Source organism: Apostichopus japonicus, chromosome 18 (genome assembly GCF_037975245.1).
Source record: "Apostichopus japonicus isolate 1M-3 chromosome 18, ASM3797524v1, whole genome shotgun sequence".
Lineage (NCBI taxonomy): Eukaryota > Metazoa > Echinodermata > Holothuroidea > Aspidochirotida > Stichopodidae > Apostichopus > Apostichopus japonicus.
The window spans coordinates 13,190,793-13,203,849 of NC_092578.1; the positions used below are offsets into that span (position 1 = coordinate 13,190,793).

Genomic DNA, 13,057 nt, shown 5'->3' on the forward strand with positions numbered 1-13,057 from the left:
ATTTGTGTTGCTATGCAGGATTTACATTTACCCACTATTTGGTTACTTTAACACAACTTAGGTGTGAATTTGCCCATATTTGTGTTGCTATGCAGGATTTACATTTACCCACTATTTGGTTACTTTGACACAATTTAGGTGTGAATTTACCCATATTTGTGTTGCTATGCAGGATTTACATTTACCCACTATTTGGTTACTTTAACACAACTTAGGTGTCAATTTACCATTATTTGAGTTGCTAAGCAAGACTCACATTTACCCACTATTTGGTTACTTTTAAACAATATAGGTGTAAATTTATGACTTAGTTGTGTTGATGTGTGGGATTATTCCATTAGATCTTTTGGTACTATTATGCTTAAGATGTACAACTACCTCTTTGATGCTGCTGCACATAATTTACAATTATATTAAAGGTATTCTGTATTGGCCCAAAATTATAGCATGCTATAATCGCTAGATGTTTTCAAAGAATACTTTCCTGGAGGTCACTACCCTCCAATGGTTCACAGACATTCTACATTGAGCACACAAGATGACTGAATGTCTCAGTGAGAAAAATTTCCTCAAGAGTGGTAATAAAAACAGTTCAGAATTTTAAGCAAAGATGACCATATTTGGCCAACACAGCATACCTTCATTGGGCTACATAACACAATGCAATTTAATTGTGCAGATTCTTGAATTAATATAATGGGTAAGAATGTTAAATTAGGAGAAAACTAGAAACTTCAAACATGAATACTACACTGCATAAACGTGATATGAATAATCAATGCAATAGCATGTTTATATCAATCTAGGAATATTCATGCATAATGTACAATATGGTGAAGCAACACTTAAAGTTGGTAACATATGTGTATACTAGTAAAACCTTGACTAAAAAATGTTACATTTACTAATGTATGATCACATTTTCTCAACAATTGGAAACTGCCACAACCCATTACTAGGCATGTCAGGTATTAAACCATGTAACAATTTTCATTTACATCGATGAATACATTTGTAAAATTAAGGTGTGCCAATCTTTTAACATTAACATAAATCTCTATTGACCACAAATATTACTTTCAGGTTGTCTGTTATGATTATGCTGTATCACTGTCACCTTAAAAATCTGGTATCACTCAAAAAGTGCATTACTTTGGCATAACATTGGTAAAAAAGACCATAACTCCCACTTTTATAAAATGGCTCAGCAAAAAATTGAGAAACTTGGAGAATATTGGGATAAACAATAATAACTTACTAATAAAAACAATTTGTATGTAAACAACTAACTTTGCAAATCAATGCAGGTACATCAACATGCTTTTGTTTATGATCAAACCCATCAGTTCTCACTGACCATGAATGTTGCATCAACACAATAAAGGTTTACATGATAAGACCTGTATGTTACTAAGTTGTAAATTAATAACTCTAAAACATACCTTAACTCTAATGTATGATTAATTATACAGTTCTTAGTGCTTTAACATTTCATGTTGATTTATCTTGAATACAACAGTACACTCAAAAAGTTGCATTAGAGTGGTGCATGTTTATGTGCACCACCCCCACCCCACCAACCAAATTTTGTTGTGACAGAACAAGCCACAATATATGGAACTTTCTTGTCACTGATCTAATTGTTCCAGCAATTGTCTCCATGATTTTATTTATATGTGCATCAAGCATTACAAAGATTATCGATAACAACTTCCTGGTCTTGGTATAAATTGACAAAAACAAAATCAAATCGAGCAAAGATACGGTGATGCTTAAGTTTAGGCCTATGATTGTGAATGATCACCATTAACCATCTGTGTTGAGTGTAACCGAGGCTAACTGAGGAAGACTAGCATACAATTAGTCTACACTAAGCTTGCTTCAACTAGGCTGAACGTTAAACCTTAATCACTATACCCCTCTATGTTTATTGTAGACCCCACAATTTATCACAAAATATTACTGTACACAATTTGCTATTCTTAATGCTCATCAATCTTGGTTTGAATGTATAAAAAATTTACTGGCTTAGATAATTTGCTTAATATCAACTAATTGCTGTTTGGCCTTCTTATTACACCCAGTTCTAATTGTATTAACAGCTTATTATTGACTTTACTATATGACACCTTTTATAAAGTTGCATTAGTGTTCCAACTAAATTTTCGCCCCCAACTTTGCTCTTCGTCATAACAAGGCATGTCACAGCACTTCAAACTTGTAGTTGCCCCTGATCTCACTGTTTCACCAATATTGTAATGTTTAGTATTATATATCATTTAAGTGTACTAAGAATTACCCAAATTATCATTTTACACATTATTTGTCTTGTAAAATTGTGCTAACAAACTAAATCCCTGAAAACAACACTATGCAAATCCAGCAAACAATCTGAAAAACATAACTAACAATAATTCTGGGTCAACAAATAACAGAAAAACAATAGAACTTGAAGAAAAGTCACAAAATGAAATAAATCATGCTTGAAGTTTTGCAATTAATGAAATGATCTTTTGAGGCAATTTCCCCTTGTCTTTGCATTGCAGCAGAACATTTTGCAGAAATGTCAGTGTTCCTTTTACTTTGCCGTTATACTGTATGTTGAAAACATAATATGTTGCCAGCAGGATTAGAACTGCCTCAGGGAAAGATGCTGCAGTACTGCATTTTTCGTTTTCTGCAATGATTGTTATGTTTGATGGGTCCAGCGGATCCCCAGTGTATGTTATGACCGGTGTGCTGATTTCAACATCCGAGCTAACCTATCAAACAATGAAATAAATAGGATGATTAATTCCTGATAACACATTTTCAAAGGTAATCCAGCTTCTTCAGAATCACATACACTAAACTTGCATTTGATAATATTACTTGGGAGCTGATTTGAATAAGCATCATTTCTAGCTATAAATGAATATTGCGAATGTTTCTATAACTCAGGGTATATATAAACCAGAATGTCAAATAACTTAGTGATTCCTTGCCATTATGAAGCAACATTAGATGGCATATTTTCCAACTTCCACCGTGCTGACCTGATATCACCAGAAGTGCCATTGGCCTTAGAGTATCGAATAATAGGTGCCTATATAAGAAGATTGAATTTGAAACCAACTATCATTTCTTCAGCGATCAACTTTATTAAGACTTGGCTCTAATTGAAGACAAGTGAACTGTGACCTCCATACAAAACATTCGGGATTTGCTACTTACCAAATGCTACCTAAATTCAATTCATGATATGTGGTGGTAATTAAAGGGTTCAGGTTTTCATGTTTGTTGATCTCAAATGACCTCTGACCACAATCAAAAACAGGAAGAACCACCTACTCACCAAGGGTTACCTTGTGTTATCTTTTAATTCAAAGAAAAAATAGGGATCATCTGCTCACCAGGGCTATCTACATATTACTCTTGAAGTGCAAACCATCTTTCACTTCTTGAGGTATAGTGTTTACAAACCGAGGCCTCACACACACCCCGATCAGCATTGCATAGATTTCTTTGGCCTTAGAAGGGTTATCGACATATTACTCTTTACATCTTTTGCAAGTTTACAAATAATACACCAACTAATGAAAGGGTTATTAAAATGGGAAGCTTACATCATCATCACTGTTTATAAACAGAAAGTTGCGATCTTCTTTCAGGAAGCCAGGTAGTATCCAGAGAGCTGCGGTCCATGTAGCATCTGTAGCAGAAATAAACACTGAAGTTATTGTCTTCATTCAGTGTAAATGAATGTAAAATGTAACACAACAGTAAAAAATTTCATGCTGATTTCCTGAAAATAACATAATGATTTAGTAAGTTGATGTAGTGTATCAATGCAGTTTTATCTCTGCACTCTTAAAAATAACTACATTGAAGTGTTCCTTAATTAATGTTTTATTGCAGGATTCAGTAAACCATCTAATTCATCCAATGACGACACTGTTGCTACTTTGCCTCATATGGTCACAACTTGTCTCCTTGCTCAGATTATCCTGTATATATGAAACAGGATTGGCCACATTTTTCTTCATTATCTTGAAAGACCTTGGATTTTTTTTTAAGTTTTCAAACATCTGCCATCAGTTTAACTAATTTATATTTTAAGAAGCTGACAAAATGCTTGTCTCAATTGAAACTGTTAAGACATATCTCCTAGTCTACATAATAGTAAACTTTTTTATTATTTTTGGTAATTAACTCAGCACTTTGAGATGTTAACTTACCCCTTTTGTCTTTTTCTGTCAATTGCTGAATAAAGTTGTTGTATTCAACAAGGAATCGAAGAGTGCCCTTTGAGTGATTTGTGTTGTAGGTGATGATCTTTGCTGCAATGTCATCAAGATTTTTGTAGAACATCTCCGACACTGCATCCCAACTGATGATGGCTGAAAAATCTTCTATGATCTATGAATTAAGGTAATAAAAAGGATGATAATGACATTGTATTAATAAATAACTTTCAAACAGGAACTTTCAGCCAAGTATTCGTGTTAGATCATTAAGTCAGTAAAAGAATCTTGTTTTGGCAGTTATTCATGATTTTCTTCAGTCAAACCTCTATTTTAGTAGAAATTCTAAACATTCAAATACTCTTACATATCATCCATGGTATTTAGATTCACCTACTTTTTTGAAAATCCCTGTCAAAGCTAACAATGTGTTTCTTCCATGGTAAATAAAACAGCTATGATAAGCTCACTTGGCAGGTTAATTTGTGGCAAAATGCACTCATGACCCTTTTCCTTGAACTTTGTCTACCTCAAATGATTCTTGAACTAAAAAAGGTAGGAATCATCTACTAACCAAATGCAATCAACATTCTAAGGGATTTTTAAGAAGCCAGTAACTGACAATTTTAACACTTATTGCACTGTGTTTCATGAATATCAGCTATGATTCAAGGAAGCTTCCCTTCCTGAGAAATCCTGAGAGCAAGCTATGCAGCATGAACACAAGTTCATTCACCCTTACATACACAAGCCTTAACATTGGCTTATGATTTCGTCAAACCAACAATTTCCAGTGTAGAACATTATAATCATAAGTCTTAATAATTAGGAATCATATGTTTGAAATTACCTGTTCTGCACAAAATAGAGTAGGAAATTTGCCTCTGATTTCTGCTATTGGTGGTTTCTCCTCAAGTACAAGTCTCCTTCTCTCTCCAAATGTCAGTGCCATTAATGACTTAATTTTGTTCTTGTCTTGTTTTTTCTTTGTTGATTCCTTTTGTAGTTCCTTAATGTGCAGTTTGATAGTCTCCTCTGTTTCACCCTCAGGTAGAGTCCAATCAGCTCCGTCTTTTCGTTCTCCCTCGTCAGTTGTTGCATGTGTAGATGTCTTCCTCTTCTTCACAACTACATCCCTCGTCATGTGTCTCCTCTCATTTCTGAACTTATCTTTGAGTGCATTTTTCAATGCATCCTACAAAACCAAGATACGAATGAATGAATGGAAGCTGCAGTATGATGAGATAATCTGATATCAATGTTACATATTCTGTTAAAATACCTTTCTTCAGTCTGGACTTGTAATTTAAAGAGCTATGAAATTGTGATGAACACTTGAACACAAAGTATATTGTAATTTTGTTACAAGGTCTTAAAAACAGCTGAACAATTCAAATCAAACTTCAACACTATTGTTAGGTATAAAACTCGGCAACCTCACAATGTAATTTATGCACATGTTTCATCATGTCACCTCACCCATTTTAAAGAGTAGACACCTTGATCTTACAAGCATGCACATCTGGACATTCATGTCAGATGCATGCACAATGTGTACTGGTTCATGCATCTTCTCAGGTAGGCCAGTAAATTATATGAATATGTATGTATACATATATGTCACAGGAGGGGGCTAATGTGCAAACATCTGCATGTATACAAGACCCCAGACTACAATATCCCCCCCTCCCCCACCCACCCTGTGCTGCAGCAGTTCAACCCTTGCATCCACCCAGTTAAGTTCCCTCAAACTGAAAAGTACTTTTACAAACCAACAGCAAAATTAATCTATAGTGGATGTAAGATTTTGCCCTTGAAATGGCAGGAGAAACAATCTAGTTTTGAATGCCCCATCATTTGATGTCTTTATTAAAAAGATCCAGCTGTACATAGTTCTTCACTAGCACCAGCTACTGGATATAAAAATGGCTTTTGACAATTAAGCAAATACAGTGAAAATAGTCTCCTGTCTACCTGAAAAGCACCAATTTGACTGATACCATTAGTAGTGGTAGTTTTGTACAAAGTAGTCGAAATTACACAATCTAGTCAGGTGCTTTTTATATGTACATATACGCCCACCTTCTAGATAATAAATGAAGAGCTTAATCATATACTTACATAAGGCTCACAGAATGGTAATTTGATTGCCAAGTTTGGAAAGGACTTTATGACTGCTTTAGCTGCTGTATTGTATTGATCTGTAGTAGGATACCTACAAAAAAGAATATCACTTTATAGTTGATTCACATACAGGGTTAGTGCCAGCTGTAAAATTTAGGAGGGGGGGGGGGCAATTACCCACTTAACCAACTCTTTTGGGGGGGTTTAGTATATTGGGGGAGCCTTTTTAAAATGTGGAGTGAAAGGAAAAGATGGTACTGTCTGGGGCTCCAAAAGCTCCAGTTTTTAACCTTCATATCAGCAGGACAGGGCTTGGTTGGGTGAGACTCATACAGGCCCAATGATCTCCCATAATAGAAATTTCTTATGTTACGGGATACTGCGGACCATCTCTATAGTGGTCTCTTGTATCATTCTTGAAGATATATTGTCTAAATTGTTTTGTTTTTACTATGTAATTCTTAATTCCTTGTTTTAGTCTGATGTTGATCTGGGATTGAAATAAACCTTACACACACAAACACCAAAAATTACATTTTTAAAATAATATCAACAACTTATTTTGCAACTTAATAATAACAGTGAAAAGTTCACCCATTTACCCACTAACCATCAAGTCCTGCTTGTACTAAGTACCTTACCTAGCACCCCCATTCCCCCCAGACAGGCTGAGTCAGCTAAAAGGCTATGATTTTATATTTGAGGTCGCTGTCTGAGCTTGTTTGTTTTGGTAATGTGGATATCCCCATCTGAAGTTAAAATATCAACAGAACTTTAACAAAGTTGTAACCACATCATTCCAAGGTTCCACAATATTAAAATCTGTAGGTTATTGACACATGACGTCTTTATATGCAAAAAATCAAATGCGAAAATACAGGCTTCCAAAGGTGTTATTGTTCCAGGTTAAATAACACCACAATTTCAAAGATGGCATACTTACACATTGACATATTTCAAAGCTAGTAATTCTGAGATGTTGAAAAGTCAAGATTCCAAAGACTTGTGCATTATGCATGCGTATGACATTTGAAGGCAAAAATTTACACTGGTTTAGCATTAGTGATTGAAAAGACAAAATATTAATATTCAAATAGGGAAAGGTACTTACACAGTAAACAAACAAATTTTGTCAAATGTAGCTTGGATTACAGCAGATTTAATTCTGTTGCTGACAGGTCCCCCTTTTAATAGTTCTACCAAGATGTCTCTCCTAACATCATCTTGATGCAGCTCAAACTTGTTTGGCCATGGCAAGAACTTTTCTTCTTCATGAAAACTATCAAGCATGCAAAAAGGGTAAACAAAACTTTATTAGCAAAATGTATAGAATTAGCACTTTCAATAAAGTGACCCTAAACAAATTTTACATGAACAATACAGATTATACTTTGACACAGGTTGAACAGCTTGATTTTCACTACTTCAGCTGTAAGTTGTTGAACATGCATGTCAGTACTTAGCAAAATGTGACTTCATATTAAATGGCCTCTTCAAATAAGGGGCTTTGTACTGAACTTCTTTAGGGAATGTGTGGGACTTACTGTTAACCAACCAAGTTCCACCAACCCCCCACCCCCATACCCTAATATATTGTAGTGATAGCTTAAAGAGAAAATGCAGTCACCCTGATTTGAATTAGTATACTGTAGTATAATATTTCTATTATGGCTCTTCCTACTCATGTGACAATGTTTTTGTTACTGAATTGTTGAATTCATGCACCATAACTCTTAGATTTGTCTTTTATATGCAATATTTATGTTCTAAAATGCCATAAAATATAATTGTAAGGTCAGCACCAGAAATTTGCAAGGTTTAGCTGATATTGCAAATTAGTTTGGGGCAACTGCTTATTCCCTTAAATAAGCTCTTTTTTGCTTCTGTCAAGGTAGGATAATAATTCAAACATGAAATGTTACATGTCTTACCTGTCTGAAACATCTCTGGTACAAGGTACATCTCTTTCATTTCCAGCCAATATAATGGTGTCATCTGAACTTGAAGAGCTTGTAAATGAACTGGCACTGAGGCATGCAACTGACAAAGGAAAGGAGTGTCCAAAATATGTATTATAAATTATTTTTCTAATTTGCAAAACCCCAGGATGTAAAGATTAAATATGTGTTGCTCATAAGTACAAGAAACAAAATAACTGGATTTGCATTGCAATTTGCTACTTACTATTAAATCTTCAACTGCTAACCAATTTGATATTGATTAGCACTTTCATTAGACAGTAATGCTTTTTGATTGATATTGCAAACTGTAAACTGTTACAATGAAAATTTGAAGTAGTATTCAACTTTGGCATACCAATTTGTCCCTTGCAGAATACCTTCAGACTGTGATAATTTCTTATCTTAAAGCTTCCCTGAAATTTCAAATATGAATACTATAGTGACTTCCTCCTGTCAAATATCCCAAAACTTTCCACTACTGTAGGGGGAAAGCCATGAGGAGAGGTTATGACAATGTACATACATTCATACAAGAATGTTTTATGTGCATATATTATCCTTGGAACTACCCAAGTACCAATAAGTTCCAAATGGGGTTCACACATCATATTATGCCAATAAGGCTCCTTCATGAAATGGTAATAAACATGCTGCTGATAGGCAAATTTTTCTGGACAACAATCTTTTTGCAATCGTGTACAAGAAGCATTTATACTTACCTTCATCTCTTTCACCAATCACATTCAGTTTAACTGCTTTATCTTCCATCTGCTCTTCTTCTATATCACCGTCAATGTCCACCCAGTCGTCAAAGTCTTTATCAAAGACCTGAAGCCAAAATTTCTTTATCCCAAATTGAGATTTGATTTCTGGTTCTACATCACTTGCACTACATAAGAAAACCCTTTTTCTGGATCCATAAGTTACATGGTACCGTTTAAGTGCTTCACTGAAGACACAAATATATAGAAACTAAAAAGTTGTTTCTTCTAACCTTTGAAGTTCAAAGTAACAATGATAAGGAATGAGATGCTCTATTTTAAGTATTAATGTTTCTCTAAACAAAGTACTTAAGTGTTACCATTCTCTGATTTTGATTTGTGTAAATTGATAAGGGTAAATGACAAGCAAAATCTTCATAAGCAAATATGACCCATTTTTGTTGAAAACACAATACATAGCTATGGAAATGTTGACTGTAACCAATAGTGCGCAAAACCATCAAAACAAAATACACTTTACCACCTTTGATAAAGATTGCATCTATTTTGCCAAATTCATGCAACCTATTTTCTCTTGCCTCTAGAACCATGCAACAACCTTTTGCATACAATGAACTGTGTAATTCAACAAAAGCTAATGTATGCACTTCTTCAATGCTTGGAAATTGACTTTTCAAAGCTCTCTGAATCCCATCACAAAACTGATGTAACTTTTGAATGTCCCCTCCTGAGTTGGATGTCATTTTGTCATCCAAAAAATTCTGACCAGCTCCATAATAGCACATAAGTAATTGATGACGCCTTGCCAATGTCTTACACAAATTCCGCCTGTTTTTCTGCCTATTGGCAATTTCTTTGAAATATGCATGTTTAGCTTCAAACCTCATTGTCCAGCAGTGAACAAGAGGTCCATATTTCAATATTGAACGAGGGTAATGCAATAAGTAATGACTTTTGGGTTTAATTCTATCTTCAGGAAAGAGCTCTTTCAGAGCAACCAGAAATCCATGCACCAAATATTCCAAGTATGCAACCATTTCACATGGTATAGAGGGAGCAAATGTAATTTCACAAATATACATAAGTGACAAAAATAGTTCCCAGTATTCATTTCCCTCTAGAATTGAGCTTCCTATGATTAAAGGCAATAATCTCATCAGGCACCATGTTTGAGATGCTGTTTGTTTGATTTTGAAACTTCCCAGGTTAGCAGTGGTATTGCAAGTTGGTTTGCTTTTCTGATCACTTTTTCCAAAGGGAAAAAGTTTCAAAGCACTGTTAAAAGATTCCAAAGTGAAAAAGCCATCCTGAATAAATGTTGTCACAACCTTCGTCATTAATTCTGGAACAAGTCCTTCGAGCAAATCATGAGCTGGATCAGGTGGTAGACAACTGATTACATCAAAGTATTGCAAATCTGACAAAACAGATTTAGAAGCTACTCCATAAACATGCCTAAGACCTTGATTTTCCATAACTAACTGCACCTGATGTTTGTGACCAACACTTGTTCTTTCGATTAAACTGGATGAATCAAAATGATCTTGAATGTCATTACTACTTGCCATGCAAAATCTACATATTCTACCAGCATGAAAATGTTGCTGAAAGCCTCCTAACTGATGTGCTGCCAAGTTATCCATGGAAACCAAACTAATGCAACCCTTGAATGTAAACTCCTCCTGGTTTAAAGTTGTTATTGTCACCCCCTTACTTTCTAAGACTTTAACATCCTCAAGAAGCGGTTTGAGCACTTTCCCAAAGCCATACTGTTTTATTAATCTTGTACAGCAGAGGCAAACAAGCTGAATTGATGACAATTTTGACCGAAACTTTGGGGATAAATTTCCAAGAACAAAATAAAATGCAGCAACTTTGTAGCTGTTAGCTTTATTTCTAAGTGGGTTCACCACACCAAAATCATCATAATAAAAATGAACTTGGAGTGCATGTGGCTCCAAAGAGAATAGGGGATGATTTTGAAATGCTTCACCATCACAGTAATCCTCATATCGCTTGTCCCCATGTCTAGAACGGGACTTCAGAACTTCTGCTAAAATATCATCATGACTTAAAAGACTTTTTAGAGTATCAAGCAATGGTACATAAATGAATGTATCATCTTTCCCACAGGTGGAACCTAGCACATGTTCAACTGGCTCAACTAAACCAAAATGCTCCTTATAAAAAGCTGTCTGTTTATAGTCTGAGGCCAACTTTTCAAAGATGTTATTTTTCTTTTCAAACTTTTCATCGATAAAGTTAAAGATATCAGGATTTTTAGCCACTGTGAAACCAGAAGCTGAAAGTTTTTCTTTGATCTCTGTGCTATCATCCCTTGAACTGTTATAGATGAGTTCAGATAGCTCTAATATTATGCTATTTGTAACAGTAAGTGGTAGTTTATGCTTCTCTTTCATGCCTAAGATGAAAAGAGCAAAGTCTCTTTCCGTGGATCTTTCACCGATTTCTCTGATGTGTGATCCATCACCCAGAGCAGCAGCATCGATAGCACTTATTCCAGTTGATTCTGCAAGACTATTTTTATGCGAATTATGAGTCACATCATCAACTTCTAAACCAATGTTTTCCGTCACTAGACTTGTGCCTACTTCAGTATCCTCATGCCCACCAGAGTTACTGTCATGCCTTATGTTAACATCGAACACTCTTTTATGAAATTTCCGCAGATGGGAATAAAACGTGCTGAACACCCGATATTTTCTTTCACAACCATCTATTCCACATCTTATGGAGAAGTTGGGTTCAATACTATGTGAGAATCTTATGTGATGTAACAACTTTTTGAAAGTAATGGTCCTGAAAGTGTTACATATTGAACAACTTTGCATCTGCAAGGATGCCATAAGGCCTAATCTAACAAAACCTTGGCTAGGCTTTATTAGGATGGCTTGGCATAAGTACTGGACAAACCTCACAGCATTAATGCACACTCAGTTTTAATAGTTCAGTCTTGGCCTGCGCTAGCTAGGCTTATAAACTTTGATACAATGGTAGGCCACAGTGTAGGCCCTGCATTGTACTAGTGGCTGTTACTTGTAAGACATAGCCTAGGCTTAGTTATAAAGTCTTCTAATCTTATATAGGCGAATAAGTAGCAGAACAGTTAGGCTAGTAAAGCCTAGGCATAACAGTTATTTAATCTGTACTTTTATAAACCAAACAACTCTTTCAAGGGCTTAACGTCAACTTACACTTGTGACATGTTGCTTTAGATTCATATAAAAATACAAGCGGCCGTTGAAGGTGAAGTCCAGTCGTGTCAAGTCTCGTCAAATGTGACGGCGAAGCGCTTCTGCGGGAACAAACTAAGAAATACTAGGACTGGTCGCCAAGCAGTGCAGTGATGACAGTATACTGTATACTGTACTGTACGTACGTAGGTCTCAGGCATTGTGTTAGCGCCAGGCGCCAAGCGCGAACGAACCACCCTTTGTGAAAGAAAACTTGTCATTGGCTTAAAGTTTGAATCTTTCATTTGATATTATGTGGGGTTCTTTCTAATTTTTCAGATATGCACCCATTTTCTGGAATACCAACTTTGAATCTTTTACATTTTTACCAATATTTATTACCACATCCACATTCTTGAAAGGCTGTATTCAGTGAATTAATGTAAAGTAGTGTTTTAGGAAATTTGTTTTTAACCAATGAGAAGTAAGAACACTTCTGAGACGTATAGTCTGCCATTATTCTCTCGGCGCGGCCTGGCTGCAAACGTAACTTTTATTTCTAGTACGAATGAGTACATCATTGTAGAAAATTCTATAGAAGTCACAATGAAAAAAATGTTTCAGCTATGGTCGACGTTTAAGGGCCAGGCATTGTTATCATCCGTTGTGGGGATAAATGTATGCTGGCCGTGCGAAAAAGCACAAAACACTTAAACGTACACAATCATGACAAAAATATTGTTCCAGCTAGCTCAAGCTGTACTTCTAAGAATATTTTGTAAACAAGTGTCTCGAGAAATACTCACGTTTAGGCTCTATCAGTTTGAATTGTG

General features: G+C 35.4%; 1 protein-coding gene across 1 annotated transcript; it reads right to left on the reverse strand.

Moving 5' to 3' along the window:
• Nucleotides 1-763: 763 nt before the first annotated feature.
• Nucleotides 764-12,427, reverse strand: LOC139958661 (sterile alpha motif domain-containing protein 3-like). Its single transcript, XM_071955908.1, has 9 exons — nt 12,246-12,427; nt 9,028-9,257; nt 8,279-8,387; nt 7,459-7,626; nt 6,345-6,438; nt 5,074-5,418; nt 4,218-4,398; nt 3,606-3,691; nt 764-2,762 (listed from the first exon to the last, which is right to left on the reverse strand). The coding sequence occupies exons 1-9, from the start codon at nt 12,254-12,256 to the stop codon at nt 2,478-2,480; spliced, it is 1,509 nt and encodes a 502-aa protein (XP_071812009.1). The 5' UTR covers nt 12,257-12,427; the 3' UTR covers nt 764-2,477.
• Nucleotides 12,428-13,057: the final 630 nt, after the last annotated feature.

Coding starts and splice junctions, on each gene's coding strand:
- LOC139958661 (XM_071955908.1), bottom strand. Junction 8,388..9,027: donor GATTGGTGAAAGAGATGAAG/GTAAGTATAAAT, acceptor TTCCTTTGTCAG/TTGCATGCCTCAGTGCCAGT. Junction 5,419..6,344: donor TACCATTCTGTGAGCCTTAT/GTAAGTATATGA, acceptor TTGGTTTTGTAG/GATGCATTGAAAAATGCACT.